This window comes from Ammospiza nelsoni, chromosome 1, assembly GCF_027579445.1.
Source record: "Ammospiza nelsoni isolate bAmmNel1 chromosome 1, bAmmNel1.pri, whole genome shotgun sequence".
Classification (NCBI taxonomy): Eukaryota; Metazoa; Chordata; class Aves; order Passeriformes; family Passerellidae; genus Ammospiza; species Ammospiza nelsoni.
Genome location: NC_080633.1, coordinates 10,242,830 through 10,266,879, shown reverse-complemented (window position 1 = coordinate 10,266,879; position 24,050 = coordinate 10,242,830). Strand labels below are relative to the sequence as shown.

At 41.0% G+C, this 24,050-nt stretch overlaps 1 protein-coding gene across 2 annotated transcripts in view; it reads left to right on the top strand.

The window, feature by feature from the left end:
* Positions 1-9,653: 9,653 nt before the first annotated feature.
* The window catches only part of PTPRN2 (protein tyrosine phosphatase receptor type N2), a 634,307-nt gene continuing 619,910 nt past the window's right edge, over positions 9,654-24,050 (top strand). Inside the window, exon 1 of one of the 2 annotated variants that reach the window (XM_059465860.1) lies at positions 9,654-9,835. In XM_059465860.1, the coding sequence (XP_059321843.1) occupies positions 9,697-9,835 (139 nt within the window). In that variant the 5' untranslated portion in view covers positions 9,654-9,696. The remainder of the gene's footprint in view (positions 9,836-24,050) is intronic. The other variant, XM_059465851.1, reaches the window with a different exon arrangement.

The following is a 24,050-nucleotide window of genomic DNA, read 5'->3' as shown; positions in this document are numbered from 1 at the left end:
TTTTGACTCTGGAAATAAACTGACTGTGGAAAAAAATACATGAAACCTCTTTTTTGTTGGTTGGGGAGCTTTTTTGCTGGTTTGTTTGTTTTAATTATAGTGAGAGGGAAGCAAATATTTGTTTTTTCATAAACCTATTTGTGAAGACCATCTTCATCCTTTAGGCTCTCAAGCTTCCTGTTGCAGGTCCAGTTTAGGACAGCTCTTTTATATCTAATTTTATTCATCTGCTAATGAAAGAAAATGCCAGTTACAAGTTTCTTTTTGTCTTGGTATTTTTTCTAATTGTATTTAATGTAATTCTTGCTAGTAGAATTTTGTGCCTTTACCATTTCTTCACCATAATTTTCCTTTTTTATTGGCAATCTAGAAGGTGAAATGGTAGAATATTAAGTACCCATCTCACACCTCAGAGCAAGAACCTTGTTCATCTGTTTGTGTACCTTTTTGTCATGCACAGTAGAAGCTCTGTTATAGGGAGCAGAAAAGTTCATGAGAGATGCCCAGCCTAGGAGGGAGATTCCCTAGAGAAGCAAAGTAGGTATTTTTGTTTGGGCTTTGATGCTCCATTGGAACACTCTGAACTTCAACAGGGAGCAACAGCAAGGCTTTTAAAGTGGTGATTCAGAACAGAAAAAGAGCATTGCCTTTTCTATTATTCAACTTTTAATATTTTCTCTAAAACCCATGATTGTTCTCAACATAATCTTGTACTTGCAGAGACACATAATGTAACTTCAGTGTAGCCTAAACAATGTTCCTCTCCCCAGCTGTCATTACCATGAACTTTCCCTATCTTTTTTTTTCCTGATCACAGCGTACCCTCAAAAAGTGGCCTTCCTTTAAAAGAAATGCATCATAGGCCCAAGTAGTCTTGTACTCTGAGATACCAGAATGCTTGCAGCAAGAATTGCTAATATTTTAAACTGGAAATTATGTGCTTATTTTATTTTTTATTCCTTTTTAGCTATTCAAAATAACCCATGTGAAGAAACATTGTATAAAACTGCAGTGAAAAGGATCTGAGCTCTGTTGCTCGTGCTCCATTCTGAGTTGCTATCAAACATATTGGTCAATTCTACATTTCCTTTACAGTGTACCAGGAAGAAAATATCCTCAAGGATTCTCCAAGCTTATAGACACACAGCAGCTAGAGCAAATATTCTAACCTCTGGGCAACCACCAGGTTTGCTTCTGTGTTTTACAGTAACTAGGACAATAGAACATGGAGAACTGAATAGAACACTGAGGATGAGCTTACCCCCAAGGCAGATTGTCTCCAGTAACAGGCAGCCAAAGTCAGAGAGAGTTGCTGGAGAAAATAATGGAGGGGAACACAGGTGACTTTTTGACAGTTTGCTGTCCCACACTTCCTCTCACCAGCACAGCAAGGGGCTGAAAAATGCAAGAATCTGCACTTTGTGCTTTGTGAAACCAGATCCTCCCTTGAATGTCTTCAGGATGAGAGGAACAGACTCAAGCTGTGCCAGGTGAGGTTTAGATTGGATATTAGGAGGAATTTCTTCACTGAAAGGGTGGTTGATCATTAGAATATGCTGCCCAGGGAAGGGATGAAATTACCATCCCTGAAAGTGTTCAAAAGATGTGTGGTTGTGTCACTTGGGGATATGGTTTGTGGCAAACACATGGTTGCTGGGCGAACAGTTGGATTCAATGATCTTGGAGGTCTTTACCAACCTTAAAGATTCTGTAATTCTTTGAAACACATAAAGACATGGTTTAAGAGTGTTATTAGAGCTGAAATTCAGGCACTCAAAAGTCAAATGATATCAAAATGAAGATGTGGACAGCTTAAATGTCTCCTGTGATTATGTGATTATGTGTCAAGTGACACATCTTCAATCACATTAAGAGAAGTTACTCATTCCACACAAACTGTTCCTGTACCTGCTCTATGGATCATGCAAACCCCTTGCTGCTGATGACCCAGCAAATGGGCAGTGTTTTATCCCCTCATGGTTCAGCACACAGCTCCACACTGAGCCTGCTGCCTGCTGTGCACACCCAGCTCCTTCTGCAGTGACATTACCTTTGCACTTCTCACGGCAGTCCCAGAATCTCACAGTGATTCATGTCTCTTTCCAGCTCCCTGTAGGTTTACTTATCACCATCCTCAAAATGCACAGTGACACTAAGGTAAAAAATTTCCACAGATTTTTTTCCATGTTTGTCAGATTATAACACTTGTTGCCTTGAGGCACCCATCTTCAGCTGTGAGTGCTCAGCACTGGAAGCAGGCTGCAGGTTCTGTGTCAGGTACAGCAAGTGGGGGACATAACCAGAGCCTCCCCAGCAGCTTCAATCAGCTACAGGCCAACTCTTTCAGAATGACAAAGTGCAGTAATCTCATTCATCCTTTAATTGAGTACAAGAGGAGTGGCTATCCCAGGGGATTAGTTACTTCTTGTAAAATCCATTCACCAAGTATCAAGTCTTACAGATTAACAAAACTGGATGAAAACAGAATTTTTAAAGTGTTTTTGAATTCCCTCCCATTAAAAAACCTAATTAATTTTAAAAATTGGCTCCCTATTGACATTTCAAATCCATTTTGATCAATGGCAACCAAATCTAATTATTCATGCACACCTAAGGGTTTCAAGATGGTTTTGAAGAACAAGAACCTATTATCAATTGTCTAATCCTTTCACTTGGATATCCCATCATGGTGTGCTCAGACAGCAATTTTTTAAGCTGCACTGAGGCCTCTAAATGCCCATTAAAATCAGCAGATATTAATGTGGTTTTGTTTTAAAATCTGCCTCAAGAGACTGAAAAACAGGCAAGTCCCAGTTCAGCCTGTGCTGGACTGAGTGACAGCAGGTGTTAGCAGGAAATTCAGCCTTTCCCACTCAGAAGGGACCAGCTCCAGAGCACCTCAGCCACCTGTGCTTGTTCTCACAGAGGCCATCCCTCTCCCAGGAAAGCCCAAATTCCCTTTTATAGCATGACACCAGATATGAAGATGTCAGAATGTCCCCAGAGCTGGATTCATCAGTTACTGTAGCCCTGCCTTGAGACACCAGGGGTTTGTTCTTCACAGGTTCTGGACATTCAGTCATTTTTACTTGCTTCACTCCACCTTTGCCTTCTCTTCCAACAGCTTCACACCAAACAGCTTCAGCAACCTGTTTCCTGTAGGTATCACCAGCAGTGGTATTTGAACAAGTCAGCTAGAATTTTAGATGAGCCTTAAATGATTTTGGGTTCAATCCAGACCTGCAAATGCCTACATTAACAGAAGCTGCTCTCTCCAGCATCCCTAGCAAAGCAGCAGGAGAGATTATGGAAATTTTCCTCACACATGCACACTGAAGTGGCTGGTGTGTTACCAAGGCTTCTTACAGCCTTGGAAGTCAGCCCTGAGCAGTCATATACAAAGATGTTTAGGTCTTCAGTTAATGTAAGTCACAGCTCCTGCTATTCTCACTGGTAATTTTCTCTAGCTGCATTTCATCTCTGAGGCCTTGAACATTCCACTTTAGGCTCCGTTCCAGAAACACATAAAAACCATTATCATTCAGTTACAGCACAGGGAATAAAAGACAGGCTCACATCTTAGCAGTCATAACTAAAATCAACCTACTTTTTTCTTTTTATTTTCCTTTTTAAACTTCATCAGTCATGCACTTGCACAGTTCTCTAGGATTTTTCCTTCTGGCTCTGTATTGAACTCCTGTTCCTCAGTGATGCTGAAATATCTAGAGTAAAACTTTTAGTGTGCACCAGAGCAAAGCCTTTTCCTAATAAAATTTTGGAAACAAGAAAAAAAAACTTTAAAATAGCTGAGAACAGCCAGGCAACATCATTCTTAGATATAACAGAATTGCTATGATATTCATAAAGTTAATCATACCACTAGCTTCCATCAAACAGTCTGATATCTTCTAGACCCTGCAAATATTTATTTTCATGCTAAACTGTATCCAGTATGAATTCATTAAAAAATTTCTAAGGCTCTGCTAGTTTTATAGACATTAAATAAAAAATACTGAAATTGGTAATTTCTGTATCAAATGCTAAAATCCTCTCAAATAATTTTAGTTACACAATTAATTATTCAACAATTGAAGAAGACCACAGTCACTGCAGACATGACCTTGGACTATACATTTTCACACCAGTTTAAGACTTTTCCCTTTAGGAACTTTCTATCCATTTGTCCTAAAACTTTGTCCTCAAATTCAGAATACAACCACCAAACTGAAATTTATGGAGAGACTGAGGCTTTTGGTCTCAGTAGTCCAGCCTTGTGTAGAGCTTCTTATGCTATAAACATTCATTGTCTCAGGCACTGGGTGGCTTTTTAGACATATTGTTTATAACTATTGCAGAATAAAGTCTTTCCTTCTTAATTGCTTTAAAATATTAACTATTTAAATTCTATATTTAAAAAAATGTTTACATGGAGTGAGTTATAAATTTTCTCTTACTGAAAGGATCAAATACACAAAGCTAGATAGACACACCTATACTTTTCAACACAGATGAGTAAGAGAAGTTATGGTTAAGTGCATAGGTCAAAATTTCTATTAAACTTTGTTGATATTTTTAATACTAAGGGCTATTACAGCCTCTGCAATACAGTTGAAATACCCCCCCCCCCTCACATAATTTGAATATAAATATTGTGACTTTAAACTTTTCATCAACAGTAGTGAATAAATGTAACTAAAGCACGCCAGGACCTGAAAGTGTGAACAGTTCTGCAGTCACTGTTTGGGTGTCTCTGTGAGATCACCCTGCAGAGTGCCCAGTGTGTGTCAGCTGCCAAAGCAGAGGTTATGACTGCTCACACCAACAACCTGCACAGTGGCAATTGCTGCTGCCCCTCTTGTCACCATGGCACCCCAAGATGTGGCTCTAGAGATGGGGTTTGTGGCCTCATTTTTCACAGTCTTGTGCAAGAAGTCCTCAAATGACACACAAGGTGCAGGAGGGTCACTGCTGCTCAAGCAGCTCTTTCTGCCCTCAAAAAGAGCTCGCTCACCAGGTGTGGTGAATGTTACACGTGCATCAGAGCCTTCAAAACCTCCCTCAGTGTCTGTGGACACATCTAAAGGCTTTGAAGATTTTACCTCCATCCTCTCAGGCCAGAAATGGAAATAATAAAACAATATAAATTCTGTCTTTTCTGGGCACAGATACACCACAAGCCTCTCTATCTCTTCCTCTCTTCTTTCACCCTTAACCCCCCAATACATCTTAAAGCTCTGCCAAGATATCTAGGTTACTGAATCTGAGATAAACTGCCTGATAGGTATTGTTCCCTGTGGACTTTGGGCCCATTAGCAGGACAAATGATCTGCAATTAATGTACTCAGAATTTTTGATTTGGGGAGGGGAGAGTGGAGGGGACAAGAGGATGAGAGCAAGAAAGAAAATGAGGAAGATAATTTTAATGCTTTTTTTTTTCCCTAAGGGCTTGTTTGTCTGTGCAGGTAGAGTGTAGTTAGCATAGCTGGAACTGACCTTTTGTTCAGGCTCTTCTTTATACTTGGATAAACTGACAAATAGTTCTGTGATCCTTGGATGAAACATGCACTTCTACCCAGTAAAAATATACAATTTCTACAATCACACAGGTGTGCCTATGCTTATAAATATAATTCCCATTTGAAATTTGAAAACAGACCTGTAAAGGCTTTCAAACACAACCTCAGGTACACAGGTACACAGTAGGTACACAGTAAAACTCAGAGGTGACCTTTGTGTTGTAAGTTCTATTACTTACCCTCTAACTATCCTGTATTATTTAAATTCTGTTTACAACATTTGATTCATATCACAATTATTTACAATTTGAAAATATTAAGAGTATTTTCCTTTTGTGTATCTTTAGGCCTAACTTATTCTCTGGCAATGTTCTACTTTGACTGAACCCTGTGTTTCTTTTTTACACCCAATCAATGTCTGGTTTGTGTAATTTTGGCACTTTTTTGTTTCTTACATCTCTAAAAAATTCTACTATTAACTCAATTCCCAGCTGATTAATTGACTACTCTTAATATTTAATTCTAAACAGTAATAAATCAACAAAAGAAATCCTATAATGATCTTCTTGCCTCTCCCATGCTAAACTACTACCTACAAGGTCTTTTCTAGCAGGGCCATTTGCCTTTAATATAATCTTGGATGGCCCAATGAAATTGAGAGAGGCTGACCTAAATATCCAGTGGTTAGTTCATGTCTTTGAATCAACCAGAGCAAAAATTTAAACCTTTAAAATACCACCAGGCCACACAGGTGTCCTGGCTACTGGGGTAATTATCCATCCTGGGGTCGTTTCTGGCCCCCTCTGGATCTTTTTTTCCAGCCCTTACTAGTGAATTTTTGATTAAAACATGAATATTTCTCATGAAAAGCCTTAGTCAGACAACACAGCATTTTCAAACAGAAAAGTGTTCCCTTGAAAAATCTCCTGTTCAGCTGTGGTTGCCATGGATAAGGATGTAAATCTTTCACATGCATAAAATCATATAGATTATCCAGCTCTGTTTTTACTTTGCCTAGCATGTTTTTCACATCTAAATGGGCATCATTAAAATACTTAGCTGCAGCAATTAAGGACATGCTAAACCTCAATGTGTTGGACTGGATTTTCACTGGGTTGAATTTTTCAGTTCTGTAATTCCCAATGTCATTCTTTCATGAAGCCTCACCCTCACCTCCAGACACACTAGCAAGGAGAGCTGATACGCTGCCCTATCTTTCAATATATTTAGAATGCCTCAGCAAAAATATTTAAATATGCCCTTAGAGAAATAATTTGCTGATACTGTTTTTTCAAAACTATGAAGTCCCACAGTTGTTTTTGAGCCCCACAATATCCCTGACTTCAGGAATGGAGTCATTTCTCTAGTCTTTCTAGAAATCTTCACAAATGACTTGCACACTTTAGGATTTCTTTTTCCACAGTTCAGAAACTTTTTGAAAATATAAGAAAGCCCACAATCAAAACAACCTCACAAGGTTGGTAGACCTAAGCATGGATGCTTAATTTATTATATGAACTATTGAAAACCTTGGCACTGATAATTGTCTTGATGAAATGACTGTGAAGCAGCAAGGAAGATGCGTGTGACACGTTATTTACACTTTGGTACTGTTTTCCATCTAATTTGCACACAGACTCAAGCCTTGCAGTTTTTACACTTCATTAACAAAATTCATTATACCTAATACACATTACTTCAATCTGTCTGCTCCTGGGGCTTTAAGACAGATCTGTGTATCTTTGTTAGGTGAACTCTACTACAAAACTGTAAAATACAGCCAGGCAGGGAATGCCTTGCACTTCCCAGTCCTGAGAATTGCTACTTGAGTTATCTCCAAATGCCTAATTCACCTACTGATTGACTCCTTGCTCTTTCCTTGACACCTGATTCCTGTTTTTACTGGATTTGGATATTCGAGGATTTCCTCCTGTCCTCAATGAATGCCCTTTCTTGTCCCGATTTTTCACATTGCTTCAAACGCTTTTGAACAAATGTCATTATTTTGCTAATCCTCTGCACAGAGTGGTTATGGGAATTTTAATTTCCTTTTAAAATCTGCATAGTATTTGATCATAAATTCACAGGAACTATGCAAATCCTTCCTTGCAGAGCTGCACTGATTCCCGGCAATATCACTGCTGTTTTGTATTTTGACGTACAACTTGTTCTCTCGCTGTGCCTGCCATTTGCTGCTTTCTTACCTTCAGTTGTTTTGCAGTTCTCTGCTAATTCTGATGACCTTTTTTCTTGTTCCCACTACTAGCTTTTAAAGCCAGATGGTTTGCATAACCCATGAGAATATCCTAATTTATGTTTCAGCACTTTCATTTCTCATCTTGTCCTTTCCACAGAATGCTTTTCCCTCCTTTTCTCTTTCTCCTCTTATAGTGTTCAGATTTCTCTCAGTGTCATCAAAATTGATTTTTCTGAGGTAAAGGGACCTTTTGGCTTAGTGAAACCACTCTCCTGCAAGGCATAAACAGTCATGTAACAAACCTCAAGAGCAGGAATGTTTGAAAAGACCATCCAGTATCAATACATTTTTTTGAAATTTCTGTTTTCTGAATCAAGTATTGCCCTTTTTGCATCTGAGTCACCAACCTTAACCACAAAGGAAAGGAGGTGACTTTGCACCAGTTCTAGAAGCAATGATTTTTTTTTTTTCCAGCACAGAGGTTCATGGTTTCCCACAGAGCAGAACTGAGAGGACAAGAGTTGTCTGTAGCTGGCTGTAAGTGCCCCTTGTTCTCCCCATGGGCTCCTGTCCAGCCCCCCTGCCCCAAGTCTTGGAAGTGAGCAAGGAGGAAGGTCTCTGCTCTTCCAGGGTTAGCCTCTTTTGTGGACTTTTGTTATTTGCTTTTCTGTTCTATGGCAAAGCCACTTCATGTACTAAAATTGTTTCTCTTTTTAAATACCTCGAACATGTCTCAGTCTGGTTAAAGGCAGAGATGAAGCAGGTCAGGTGTAGTTAGGGCTGTCTACCTGAAGGTCGTGGGAATCTGAAACTTCAGGGAGGAATAAAGCAGATGTTCAGGTGACAGAGGGGGCTGGGACCAACATCATATGGTGTGGCATGGAGCTGGCTGTCCTGGCCAAAAACACATCCCCCTGTATGGAGACATGGCACCTGTGCTGTGTCACCTTGGTGGCTGTGATTAAAGGCTGAGTAATATTGCTACAGTGAATTATGTGAGAAAAGGAGAGCCTGTGAGCCAGGATCCCTCCATGAGCTTGAGACTCCTGATCCCTCCTGGCAGCCTGGACTGATGCTCCCACTTGCACAGAGTGTTTTGGGGACAGGAGTGGGAGGATGAACACTTGTGGATGTCTCCCAGGAAAACTCACAGAGGTGTTTACCTGAAGGCTCTTTAAATCCTTTGCAATAGCCAGCAATTTTCTGTGGAGGAAGCATTGGTACACAAATATCTGCTGAGGAGACCACAGGGAGGATCCACTCAGCTGGCACATGCTTCAGGACAAAACTTTGATAGGGTGGACTGGTTTCACAGAATCACAGAATTTGTAGGTTTGGATGTCCCTTCCAACCTCTGGAGGGACATCTGGAGATCACCTTGTCCAACCTCCCTGCCAAAGCAGGGTCACCTGGAGCAGGTGACACAGGAACACGTCCTGGAGGGTTTAGAATGTCTCCAGAGAGGGAGACTCCATGACTTCCGTGGGCAGCCTGTTCCAGTGCTCTGACACCCTCAGCGCCAAGAAATTGTCCGTCTTGTTGAGGTGAAACTTCTTGTGCTTCAGTTTATGGCCACTGCCTCCGTACGGCTCCATTGTCTCCCCGTACAGGTGTGTGAAACAAGCACATTAACTCCCTTCCCATGCCCAGCCATCTTTACGGGGGCTGCCGGGCAGGATCGCGGTCTCCGCCAGGGCCGGTGCGGGCCGGGGGAGCCCCAGCGCTGCCGCGGCGGAGCCGCTTCCCCCGGTCCCGGCGGGGCGGGCAGGGCGGAGCGGGCGGCGGGGAGCGCTCCCCCCTCACGGCAGCCGGGCGGGCCGGGGCGGGGCCGGGGGCGGGCGGCGCTGGTCGCTGTCCTGGGTGTTGAATCTGCTGCGGCTGCCGGAGCCGGGGAGCGGCCGCGGGAGCCACAGGGCGGGCGGGCGGCATGGAGTGAGGGCTGGCGGCGGCGGGCGGGGGAGCGGGGCATGCGATGGGCCAGGCATGATGGGGACGCTCGGCTCCGTCCTTCCGCTGTTGCTGCTGCTGCTGCTGCTGCCGCCGCCGCCGCTGCCGCAGGTGCTCGCCGCCGCCCCGCGCATCCAGCCGCCCTCCGCGGGGGCCGCCGCCGAGGCGCGGATCGGTGAGTGGGGCCGGGGGCGGGGGGCGCGGGGCTGGCGGGGAGCGCACCCCGCGCTGCTGCCCGGGAGCTTCCCCGCTGGCGGCTCGGCAGGGCCCCGGCGGCCGCGCCCGCACGGCGGACGCTGAGGGGCCCGTCCGCCCGTCCCTCTCCAGCGGCTCCGGGTAAGCGGCTCCGTCCGCTTGTCCCTCAGCGCCGGCTCCGGAGCTCCGTCCTCTGGTCCCTCAGCGCCGGCTCCGGATAAGCGGCCCCGTCCGCCGGTGCCTCCGCACCGCCTCCCGCTGCCCGTCCCCGGGTCTGTCACTTCCCGCTCCCGGCCCCTCGCCCCTCCTGCCCCCCGGCGTGTCCCGTCTCGGGGGACAGCTCTGCGGGCCGGCTCTCGCCCGCTGTCCCCTCATGCTGAAAACTTCCGCTCACGAGGCCCCTAAAATCGAGGTGCGCCAGTGGCGAGTCCCCGAAAATGCTTCCAGCCTCCACATATTTAACTCTTCTCCCGGTTTGCTGGATTCAGCCCACCGAACTGCCCGTATATTTGGAGACAGGAAATCTCCGGGCCACAATCCACCAGATGCTGCCTCTGGTGGAGTCCCCCCTCCGAGTCGTGCTGCTGGAGGTGGAAGTCAGCCCTGGCTCCGGGTTAAGGCTCTTTCGGAGCTGTCAGAAAATGCCCAGTGCTGCCCAGTGCAGACCATTAAACATCAGCTTTGTGTTGAGACATTCTTGACCGACCCCTTCTTCATTTAGAAGGTACCAGCTGCACTCAGCATCCCCACCTGGGAAGTGACCCACGCGGGCATGAAGGGATCCTGGAAACAAACTCTGTCTGTTTCACATCGATGCAATTCTCCTGTGACACTCTCCCTGGCAGTTCTTTCCTTTGAGACATTCTGCACTGTATGCTCACCTGAATTGTCTATTAATATTAATATCTATTTATAGAGTCAGTCTCATTTCACTTACAGTATCTTCCCAAAGCTCACTTTATGTCAAGAAGGTCATGACTAGGAGAATTTTGTATTTTTTCACATTTTAATGTCTGCCTAGGGTGGTTATGGAGGTCAGAGTGAAAGCTAAACAAACTACCCCTAAGAAATGTTTTTCTAAGACAAAAAATTTAAATTCCTTTAAGAAACAAAGAAAGCCTTCCAGAGGAATATTGCTGCAGTTTTCCTCATATACGTTCTCTTTATTAAGAAGGAATTAAAATCAGTTGACCATGTTTATAATGAGGCTTCAGTCAAGTGGCAATAAAAATGAGCTATTATGCTTGCTGTAGTGAAGGTAGTGATGCAAGGTTTTAAGGAGAAATGGCTTGGACTGGATTTATCCATCCCTCTTCTCTCCTGGTTGCTATAGATATGGACTGTTTCTCCTAATCTGCTGAAGGGAAAGCTTGCATAAAAATATTGCAAGTAATAGCTGTATTTTTTTTCCTCTAATAATACAATAGCCTGCACTGTTCTTTCAAAGTAGCCAGATGTACACAAACTGCAAATCAGTTTGGGTCACAGGGTATTTTTTCAGTTTGTTGTAGCTGAAACACAAAAACAATGTGTGTGTTTGTCACTTCCCTCCCGCTTCCCCGTGCTCCTGCCTCAGCAAGGATCCCTCCCTGCCAGTTAAGGCTGTCCTTGCATGGAAGGGACTGGGGGAAGCACAGCCTTGCCTTTACACAGTGAATCCACTGCTCTGGAGGTAGAATTTGGAGGCATTTTAAAGGCAGCAAAAGATGCTGAGCCTCCCTACTTCTTGCTGGGATAGGGAGCTCACTGATCTGTCAGAGATCTCTGTGAAGGATGGGAAGGGATTGATTGTGTTTGACAAGATGCAGGAAAATGTTTGCATTGCTTGAAGTGAAACAGTTTTAGCTGTCTCTTCCATTAGAGTTCCTTTGTTTCTTTTATTGACCAGTGTTTCAGATCTCATTAATCTTGAGTTCAAACTATTTATTATTGTAGATTCTGTTCAATTTTGGAGTACAATCTTTAGACATAATCAGGGGACATAACTGTAATTGTACAAGGTATCCAATTTTTGAGATTATTTCTGGTTATATGTGAAAGATACTAATTTGGTTTCTTCTTGTGCACAGTCCCATCTTCTGTAATTGAAAATTGAAGACAGACAGATGCACTATGAGGCCTCTAGAATGTGTGCTGAAAACTGCCTTAAGAGCAAAATAATTATAGAAACGTATTTTTATTGGGTTTTTTCTCCTATTATTTCAGGAACTCTTCCTAAAGGTTGTTTGAGGAGCAGAAGTTCATGACCTTTACCATTTCATGGAATGGATTAATCCAATTTCATTCTTTCCCTCTTTTTTATGGTCAACTTTTGTCTGCGCTTTCCAGTATAGTGAACATCTTTAAATGTTGACCTTTATTTTGCAACATAATTACAAACATTTTAAAGAAATTAGAAGCTTTAAAGTTGTAGATAACTAAGATTCAAGATTTAGACTCCTGCTTCTTCTTCCTCTATAATTCATGAAGCTTTGTAGATTCTTCCTGTGTTGACGTGTTTTGTTAAGGTGCAATTACCAACAGAAGCACATATTCTTCCATTTCTTGACATTTACCTTCATCATTCATCATTCTGTGATGATTTATAGTAGCATTTTAAATGTGAACAAATAAGGAAAAGTAAAGTCTTTTCCCTCTCTCTTTTCCTTGCCTAATTCTAGGCCAGGAGAGAGATTCTTCTCTTTTTCACAGAAAAAAAATCAACTGAGTACATAGTAGTATTCATTAGTCTTTAATGAAACTCTGGGGTTGGGAGTTTAATATTCCAAAGAAATCTTTATTAATTTATGAGACACAGTTCATTTAAGATTATGGAGCTTCTTCTTAAGTGTTTTACATATAATTGTCTGTGGAAAAATACATCCTGATCATGTTTGCTCAATTCCAAAGGTTTGTGTTATTCCATTCTTGTGTTGATGGTCATAACACTAAGCAGTACCTTCAATAAAAACTGCAGCTCCAACTACTGAAATATTTTCATTGTGCAGGCTTTTAAGTAGACTAATTGATTCAGAAAGTTGCAGAGGTACTTTATTTTCATTTTAGGTAGGCTGGGTGAGGCAGAGAACTCAATAACAAAGTAAGCTGTGAGCATTCTTAATCACGTTCTTTCATTAGTATAAACCACTGCTGCTTTATAGCAGGGGTTGTCCTCATATGTTCCAGAAGAGAGTAAATGTGCTTGCTGCAGTGCCTTCACATTGACCTCTAATGTGTAAAATGATGCTTATAACCTTCAGTGAATATAATTTTGCAATATAATTTGATCTTTTGTGCTGTGTGCAATCCCATTTTTCAGTATGCATTTTCCTATTAAATGAGTACATGGATATGCTGTGGAAATTTCCAGAAACATTTGTTCCACGCTCTACGTAAATTTGCTCCCTACACTGTGTAAAAGTTCCTTCAGACTTGTATTGAAGTAATCACAGGCAGAATTTTTGTCTGTCAAATGAGTGTGAATTTACTTTTTTACTTGCTAACAAAAAGACAAGTCACATTTCAGCTTATAAATATAAAATATACTCCTTTAGCTGTGAGTTCCTGACACTTACAGTGTCTTACATTTCTCTAGGATTTAAATGTAATTGAGGATAGAAACTTTACTCAAAGACTTAAAAAATGTTGCATGTTAAGTTTAGTACTTTCACAAAATACTTTATGCATATTTAACCACTGAAAAAAATATTTTAGAGGTGGGTTAGGAGTTGCAAGTGGCTAAAGTTGATCAGAATTAAGAAAATGCAACAGCAGGAACTTCAGTTACTGTTGGTGAAAAGCATTTCTCCAGTGTTGATTCTTAAATTGTGAGAGAGTTAAATAAAGAGTAGGACAGGTGAAAAAATTATTTATTTAGATTTTCTGCATTTCATTCAGTGTTTTGAACACTATCCAAAGGAGGCAGCAACAGAGAGCTTTTGTCTGTGGATGTCACATGGGGAATGGCAAAGAAGTGTCTTGGTTGAGTTCTTGTTGGATGGATGTTACCCTAACAACACTGTTAGGGTACAACAACAACAACCCTAACCAGAGCTGCTGTTCTCAGCCACCATTGTTATCTGCTCTGAAGGTCCATGAGGACTGAAGTTTTTCTTCTTGAAGTAATTGAGCTGAAGCTCACTGAAGCCAATGTCAACCTTCCCACTGACTTCAATGGCATTTGGATCAAAGTTCTGGTTTGGGGCTTGTAGCAGACTGGCTGGGAAAGGAGGAGAATTAGAGTTTTAAAATCTGTTCAGTACAAAAAGAATTGCATGACTTTCCAGTTGCATTCATTTAGAACTTCTCATAGGCACTTTAGTTTTTAATAATGTCTTTAATGTAATTATTGATGGTGGAGTGTAATTTATGATATAATAGTAAAAAATAAAAATAACAGCAATATAATTTAATTAAGACAAGGCTGTGTGCTCAGGATGTGGAGGGTTCAGTGTAGGAAACTGGATTCTCCTCTTCATCAAAATATTTTTGCATATCCTAGAAATATTTCTTAAATTATTTGTTACATTAAAAAGCAGATTTAAGGTAGATTGATATCAAGGCATATCTATCTGTCAGTTCCACTGAATTACAGGTAAGAACATGCATTAATATTATTGGCACCATGCCATGACTGTTCTCCAATAGCTTTTTTACTGTAACTTGTTTGTGTTCAAAGTTGCAGGTAGACAGGAAGTGAATTATTTTCTGTCAGTCAAAGGAAGCAGTTGCAGGGTGCTCTGAAGGCTGTCCATAGGATTGTCAGAACCCAGCACATCCCTCTGGCTGTCCTGAGCAGCCCAGACCCTGCCAGGGGGCTCAGAGACCCTGGCACAGAGCCCAAGATGCCCCTGTGGGTTTGATGATGACCCATGGAGCAAATTACCAACCTTAGATGAAGATCTGCAAGCCACGACAGCTGAGTAGAATGACAGTGAATTTATCACAGGGTGGAAAAGTAGATTTTGGGGTTTTTAGAATGGGGGTTCAGGGGGCAAGATGTAAGGATCAGGGCATGTCCAGCCTTTCTCCTTCTTCTTCTTCTTGGCCTCCATCTTCTGCTGTGATGTTGGCACTCACAGATTGGTTTAGAGTAGCAGCTCACTGTCTAACACAGGTGATAGGTATTGGAAAGTAATTGTAAACATTGTACATGTAGTTTTTAGTATAAAGATATAACACTGCCCTGGGGCAGGCAGAGTGCCTGGAACTGTCCTGCTGAATGGACCTCAGCTGGACAGGAGAAAATATTTTATAGATAAGATACAATAAACAACCTTGAGACTGAGAACTGAAAAGCTCTGACTCCTTCTTTGAGCACCAGGCTGGGAAAAGAGACTTTCTAATATTTCTCGGGGTCACTGTGACCAGAGAGAGGCCCCAAGATAGCATGGGATTCCTTGGGAGTTTTTCTGTGTTCCTGTTTGTCTTACTGACCAAGAGAAAACAGAGAAGTTTTTGGCAAGACAATCTTGTCTCTGCTTCCTACCTGAGTGTGCCCCAGCCCTTCCAAAGCTCCCCAGAGCACACCACCATGGTGCCCTGACGTCAGCCAGCCTGCTGAGGGGGAATTGCTCCTCCTTGGATCCTGGAACATTTGGGCAGCTCTGCTGACACAGCCCAGGGCAGGTCATGTTGACACACTGCTGATAGGCAGCAGTGGCCTGTGTACTTAGTGACTGTGAGCGCTGTGGGTTACAGACAGCTCTGTGCTGAGCTGCCACACAGGAAAGTGCAGCTGCAGTCCCTGGGGGTGCTGAGCTCATTGAGAAGCAGGAGCTGAGGTCCCCTGTGTCAGTCAGATTTCCACTGCCTGGAAAGAGAGCATAAGAACATGAGCTCAGATGTCGGTGGTTGCCATCATTCATATGTATCCAAGTCTGTAAGAAGGCTTGGACAAGTCAAAAGGCAGTGTGTATTCCAGCTGCCTGAGAATGATACATATTTTAGTCTCATCTCACTGACAATGTAGCCTAAAATTTAGCTAAAATCTCTGCAGTTATTCTTACAAAATCAGTGTATCTACTGTCCTGCTAAAACCTGTGTTTAGGCAACACAGGGAGATTTGTGAGGAAGTTCAGTAACTGGAGGAAAGATTGATTTGGTTTTGGTCATAAATTTGGCAGAGGATGGAAAGTCACCAAGAGGCAAAGTTCACTGCTAGCTTCCATCACAGGAGTGCTGAGCTGGATGTGAATTTGGTTGGGCTCAGCATGGTCATTATTAATAATCCAGGAATGCAGTGAGTAATATTGTTGTTGGTCAAACAGTTTTATATTTGCAAATGAGGAGTAAGCAGGTGAAGATGCAGATGAAGAAGGGAAGCAAGCAGAAGAGAAGCCAAGGAATAGAGAGAAGCATGTTGGAATGAGAAATTAAATCTTTAGAACAGGAGATCAGAAATGGAGATTAGTGAGTTATATATGATCTGTAAAGATGTAAATTTAAGATTAAATAGAGTTACCTTTTCTCTTGGAAGAGACAGTCAATTGCAGCAGCAAAATTGAGCTGTTCAGTGTATCAGTTTGAGGCATGAGAAAATGAAGGCAGGTGACTAGAAGGATAAGGGATTTGCCAAATAAAACTATTAACTCATTCTTTCAGCCCAAAGTGGTGGCAAAAAAATGAAGTCAAGAAATGCATATACACTATGAGAAACTGCTCTGGGAATAGAAAGGATTTATTTCTCTTTATGTAAGGGTTGGGAATCATCTAACTAAATGTAATTAATTGAGCTAATCACTCTAGGCTCCTTTTAACCTATTTCTAGTTTATAAATTTCAATTAATTTTACCCAACTGTACATATCCAACACAGGTCAAATAAATGTCTCCCTGAGTGCAGCTATTGCTTTTCACTTAGTATTATCTCAATTCATTTCCCAGGCTAGGACAAGTATCTGTAAATGTCTACAAGGTAGGTACTGCACTTCAGCTCTTCAAAAATCAGATGCTCAGGTTAAATTTGGGGAGAGCTGAACACATTTGGAGGGTGATTGACCTGTCTTTCCCCACTAGATGAGACTAATGAAGTAGCTTAAACTAAAGTTAGGCTGCTTGAGGCTCACCTCCTAAATTTCTTCAGAACCTTTCTGAGATGTCTAGGTCTTGCCAGGGAGCTGTTTAGGGAGGTTCTGTGAGTAGCCAAGCAGGTTTGTCACATAAGGGACCGAAGTGAGGTGGCTGATGGATAATTGTAATACTTGAAAGAAATTTCTCTGAGAAAATCTGCCTCTGGTAATTGCAAACAAGTGAAGAGGACCTCCAAATGAGACAGAGGAGAAATGAGCATAACAGAATGAGCAAGCAAAGGGAAAAAAGCAGGTAAATGTGCAGGAGGTCTGCAGGCAAGACGGAGAAGAAGGCAAGGGAGTCTGGTATTAGAGACATGAAGGAAGGGGATCATGAAGACCTGAGTTATGGACAGTCATTATGTTAATGTGTATATAAATTAATGAGCTTTCTTATCTGAGTTTTAAGGCCTATATTTGTGAGGTGGTGGAAGGGTTCTATTTTTACCTCAACCATTCCACAGTGTCATTACATTCCTGCATTCCCAGTAAGAGTTTACCATTCAGAACGGCTGCACTCATCCAACAATTAGGGAGTTTTATTTCTTAAAAGATTAGAGGAACTTTATATATTTTATTCTTTTTGAGAAGGAATTTCTTGAGAAGTAGTTAGGAAATTACCACAGTTTACTGTGGTTTCCCCCCCTATAGTTTGTTTCAGCAAATGGTACTTAAATACCACACCTAGTTTGTTGATACACAGTGTCTCTGGTCAGAGGGTTAGTGCTTACAATGCCTACTTATTTTGCTTCCAAGTAACACATTGATTAAACAAGCTGTTTTTACATATAAAATGAGTAACTAGAAGTTTTATGGGAAGTACAGCTGGTTGTAGTGGGTGTAAGGTCTCTTCTTTCAGTCATAGCTGAGCAGCATGCAAAGATGGTTACATAAACTTGAAATCACAGCCAGCAAGAGCAAGGTAATGCGCAGAGATAGTTGTGCCTCCAAAATGTCACATACTTCCAGATGTCCTCATAGAAAACAAAGCAGTGGGGACCAAACACACGCTACAAACTGCAATGAACTTAACAAGTTCTACAAAACTCAGGAAATATCCAGATACCTGTAATCCCCCCTTTTTTACTCCCTCTTCCCCAATTAATCTTTGATCTCTCAAGTTTGAACCTCAACATATTCTACAAGGTACCTTATGAAAATCAGTTGTGGATGCTGAATGAGGTGTTTTGAATTTCTGGTGCACAGAAATCTGCTCACATTATTCTGCAGGAGATGATTACCTGTCTGTCTATTGATGCCCTAAAAGGGGTAAAGATATTATAACCTCTTCTTCCTATTCTGCTCTGCCCCAAGAGCAGAAGTTGTCTTTTCTCTACAAGTTTTTAGTTGGTTGATGCAATGCAGTTAAACTCAGAGCAGTTGCTTCAGGCAACAACTTTACCTGCAAGGTCAAATCTCATCTTCAGGCCTGAGGAAGAGTTTGTGTGTTAAACAATTGTCTGTGGTTTGTTTTTCAACTCCTACCAGCCTGCAACTTTGCAGTACAGAATGGCAGTAACAAATTTTATGTTATTCCTGACAGTGACTGTTGATCTTGCTATTGAAATAAAAAAAAAGGACCTAAACCACAGCCATGCTTGCAGGCAGTGAAACCAGTGCTGGTATTGGTGTTGGTGTCCATGACATGGCAACAGGGACATGGGTTTTGGAGGTAGGATTAGTTTATGCCACTGTTTCTCTTAAGGTCTCAAAGGCATGAAATCTAGACTTGTGTCTGTGTAAAAGATAGTCTCCTGTTAAGCTGGCCTCTCTTACAGAATAGATTTATAAGTCAGACATCCCATTGTATTTGCACGTCAGTGCTGAATTTAAAAAAACTGCATAAAAGATTATAGGCCTTGATAATTGTGGATAAATCACCACCAAATAATGTGAATGTCTATTCTATTTCTGTTAAGAATGTATACATTATTGTTTATTTCTCTTGGAAAAATGGTTTGTTATAATTTTAATTTGTGGTGTGGAATACTTTATATATAAAATACTTACATTTCAGCTTTATTTGATCTTTGTTGTGGTAGATGTTAACCATCAAATACCTTTGAGCTATTACTCATGAAATCTTCCTTCCTGTTCTAGATTTCAGCAAAGCTCAGTAGTCTCAGTATGTAATCAGTCAATGCTTTACTCAAACTAGCAAAATCTCCCACCAAGGCTCTTCTGAGACCTGGCCAGCTCCTCAGCTGAGCACTGGCTCTTATCTTCATGGCCTCAATCTGTGGATTGTGCAACTCCTTCCTTTTGTTGGAGATGGCTGTACTCACTGGTGACTATCTCATTTCTTACTTTAACATCCTAAAGGAAGAAAAAAAGGAGGGGAAAAGGAAATTTGGGAATTAGTCATCTGTCATGACTGTTTGGAGATAGCTGAAAACAAGATACCAAGCTAAATATCATCAAGCATTTAGGTAGGTCACCTTGGAGGTAGCAACACAGTTGACAGACATAACTCCACCCCAAATATTCTTCAGTGCAGAGTATTCATTACATTTTTGTGTCTCTTTGGCTGCGTTTCTTTTTTTTTCCCTCTTGAAAACAAGGGTCAGGTTCTGCAAATTTGTCTCACCTCAATTTTAAAGTGGTTAAAATATTCTTGTTAGTACTACCTACCTGGAAATTTATTTTAGTTAACTAGGTCAGCTCATAATTACAGCTTACCAACATATGTTAGATGCAGGGGATAAATTCCAAGGACAAAAACCAGCTATAAAAATTGTATATTCAGAATAAATGTGACAAGAATGAAAACTGAAATTTTGAAGAAAAACCCAAAGTTAACTGAAGCTATCCATTGTAAGAGCTGCAGAAAAATAAAACAATCATGTTCTTTGGAAACAATCACTGTCACTTTCAGACAATAGAAAATTTATAATGCTATAATCAAGTGGCATTTGAAAAGCAGAATGGGAAGGTTGTTTTAGTACTACATGTGCTGGGTTTCATGCTGCCCAGCAGAGATCTAGGGATGAGGGTGGGTTATTTTCTGTCCATTTGCTTTTGTTTCTCCGGGTAACACCTGCTCTAATGAGTTTGTAATCTGAAAGTAAATAACTGAGCAGGGAGGAGGAAATGGACACAACACACAGGCTTGAGAATAAACAGCTGTCAAATGGCTGCTGGTTCAGAAAGTGCAACTCACAGGTTTGATGGAGAATCTGATTCAGCTTGAATGAAGGAACTGATCACACCCAGTTGTCAAACTTCCCTAATTGAAGAATTACTTGAGAGAATTCTAGGACAATATGTTATCCTCTTCAGATTACGGAACTGTTTTCACAGTTTAGCAGGTAGGGAAGAACTCTGAAAGGATCAGCTACCCACTGATGGCTGTAAAAGGAGTGTGGTTGTGATTCTTTCTCTTGCAGTTTAGGGAGGCTCATGCCAGAGAGATTAAATGAAATAGTAGGGCATTAAAAGGGGATGAGCTTTACCTACGTCTGCATGAAGCTGCCAGAATCTGAATTATGCTACATATGTTTGGCCACCTAACACTCTTGTCATTCAGTGCCTTTCTTTTTGTCCATCTGGAATTAGAATAACATCAAGTTGTTTTCAGATGAAAGTTCATCTCTGCACAAGGAGACTCAGCTATCAAGAGAGGCATATAAAATACAACCTTTAATGAGTAGTTTCACCAGTTTTCCTGACTTTGTTTCTGTGTTTGGTGTAAATTAGAGGGGTTGCAGGTTCAGTTCCTTTTGATGCCACTGGTATTAATCCAGGGTTCCTGGATTTAAGGGGATTTAAGACACCAAATATTTAAACAGGGCTTGCCTGATTTTATAGCATGTGTTTAGCTCTATTTGAGACAAAACATTACCAAATAAATATTTGAACATTTTCTTTATAGTCAGTTTTCCATTGTCTCTGTCACAGTCTGAAGATAAACTTGGCTCAGGAGCTCCCATGTTTTTCTTCTATTTGATAAAGTCCCTCTCCTTAATTCTTCTCAGTGTGGGGAATTCTTCTTGTCAGATGATGGGCTTTGGTGGTTTGATGGAGTTCCCTTTTACACCCTGATCCCACAGAATGGTGTGTGAGTGTTACCTTGTGTGGGAATGTCACTCTGGGAAATGAGGGCAGTGTTCTGCTGGCCACACCTAGGTCACTCCCCAGGCCTAGACAGCAATCATGTTCAAATGAAAAGCAAGTATTCTACTCTCTGCAGTGTTCAGTAAAACAGCTATCATACAAAAAATAGGTACAGAGGAAGATGGCATAACATTCCTTAACCTGTAATCTTTACTCTTTATTGTCAGAGTAATTATCAGAATACTTAATTACATTTCCCAGGGACAGATTATTTTTGGTCAAGTCTCATGCCCCGAAATGCATACTGACTTTACATGGCAACCTGCCTTTCTGCTGTGGTTTCTCTTGGGAGAAGGCCCATTCATACCTGGAATTTCCACCCACCTTCCAGCCCTTCAGCTCCTCTCAGCTGTGCTAACAGAGCTCTGTTTGGCCAGCTTCATCATTGCCATGGAACTTTTGGAAAGTCCTTCCCAGTTGTACGGATGTCAACTAAACACCACTTTGAGAATAAACACCCAACCAAAACCAAAAAACAAACCCCCCAAACCATTTACACACTGCCAGTACAACTCTTCCTGAGCACACATTATTCAGCTGGGAGTGAGAGTACTCTAATATTATCTGTTGTGTTGGAGTCAGTATGCAACAGTTGCTCTTTTTCCTAGTTTTTGTAAGTAAAAGTTGAAGTGGCAGCTCTGTTGAAAATAGGTTAATTTCAGTAATCCAGTTTCTTACCACTTTTTCCCACCACAGTATTTTACATTATATTTATTCATAATTCATTTTTAGTCACATTTAATTTGTGGATAATGTGTGTCAGTTATTATGATTATATTTTTTCACTTCATAAATCAAAGAAGAGCTATTTCTGCAATAGTTTATTACCTGAAAGCTGTAATTAAGTCTGTCTGTTTAATGTTGGTACTGATTGCCAATGTTAAGAGTTAAGAGTTAAGCATGTGCACAACTATAAGTAAATGCAGTTGTCACTTAGTAAATGTGAGTGTTCACCCTTTATGCTTTCAGCATGGAAAAATATAGGTCACAGCAGTTTTGTTCTGTGAATTTTTGTAGAGTCCAGACCTTTATTTCACTCCTTTAGTTGGTAAGTGAGCACTTTGATGACATCAAAATTATACACACTAGAAAAACTTATAATTCCAACTTCATAGTGCTGTCACTTGCATGCATATTCAAGGTTACTCAAAGAATTCATTGCATTTCCAAGTAAGATAGTTACAACGAGGTTTCTAAAATGAGACTAGATAGAAATTTCTAAAATTGCCTTGAATCTGCTGTTTGTAGTGCCTTGTGCAATAAAAAGACTTTGTGTATTTAACTTACTTTTTAAAATTTGATATGGCACAAATCTAGATGAGCTAGGTTTGGTTTTCATTCTTCTCCAGCGAGTAGGATGTCTGCTGACATGCAGGAAGGACTGTAAAAAGATGCAAATGAATATTTCTCTGAAATCAGATTGGTGCCAAAAATCCACTAACTGATGCTTTACAACTGCATGAAAACTGAAAGAGGTTATTCCTCCTTTTCCCAAGATGATTCTCAGTATGCATTTTGCCAGTGCTTCCCCAGAAGAATGACTTGAGCTCTGGACCTTACCTTGCAGACCAGTGAGATAATTGCATAGTTACAGAAAAAATAAATTCCTGTCAGAATCCCCATGTCCCTCATGAATGAATTTTGTATTCACTCTGCAATTTCTCAGTTCATACATTATCTGTGTGTAGTTATTCTCCATATGTGACAAATTAGAAATAGCTTTCTTTTTCTTGGTATCATCTCAGGAGGTGAAAACTTATTTCTACAAATATATCTTTTTGCAAATGTAAGCTTTTTTTTTTTAATGAAGATGATAAGTTGCTCTAGGATAAAAAATTAGTAGGGTATTATCCTTAGAGACCATTGAGAATTTTCTCCTCACAAGAGAGACTACTGGGTGGCTAAGGGGAAAGAAAGTAGGGCAGACCTCAGCAAGTGAGAAGTCATTATGGAAATAGATAAAAACTTTAGTTCACCTTTTCTGTTCCATCCTTACCCATGCTGAATATGAGCAGGATTCCTCTGAAGAGCTTGACTGTGCTTTTTAACTTGCCCTAGAACTCTCTTAAGACAGTGTTTAAATTTAAAGGTCTCGTTAGGAAGATGTTACTGTAGCAACAGGAAAGTAGTATTTTTCAGATTTGACAAAAAGCTTCAGTGTCCTTCTTGACTGTATCTTCCAGATTTCACAGTATGAATTTCTTTCAAAGTCACATATGGTATTTGTTGGATGAATTACCAAAAAATAGTCAAGTGGTGCAAAGACAAAAAGGATGATTTCAGATAGTGATTTTTTAAAATTATCTTACCTTCAGAAGTATATTGCCATTCCATTATATAAGGCTTTAAAATATTAATAAAGTGATGACTCCTGTTTTTTCATGGATCTGCTGAGGGACCCTCTGTTGGTGGATCAGCTCTCCAGCCTGGTACTGGGCCTGGCAGATCTGAGGATATTCCACAGTGATGGATGGCTGGCAGCTGGGAAGGTCACACCAATGTGAGTGTTATGATCTATTGCCCCATTCTTACCTTATTTCCCTCAGCAAATGCCACTGGTTTCTGTCAGAGAATGATTTGGTTTAATTTGATTTGATTCTTTGTATTGTTTGCCCCTTTTGACAAGAGCAAACTGAGTAAGCACAAATAGCAGCCCTGAATAATGCTTGGGTTCCTGTACACACTGATGGGGCCAGGAGGCTGCAGTGCTGAGGGCATTCTGGAGAATGACAGAACAATTCTGATGTGGACAAAGATTCTAGGTGCAGGAATTCAGAAACTTTCCTTAGAAGAAAAAGAAATAGATATATTCACAGTAATCGTGAATCAAAATTTATGCTAGGACTTGCTCATCAGGCTCTGAATAAGAAATATTTCATGAGAAACAAAATTCCATGGATTTTTGCTACTGAGCTGCTAATGCAGTGCTAAGTGTGGGCAGAAAATACAGTAGTTAAATGAGTTTTTTATAACTGTGTTCTGGCCAGAAGTCTCTATATTAAAGTGCTCCCACTGGGTTCCCGTAGCCATGAAA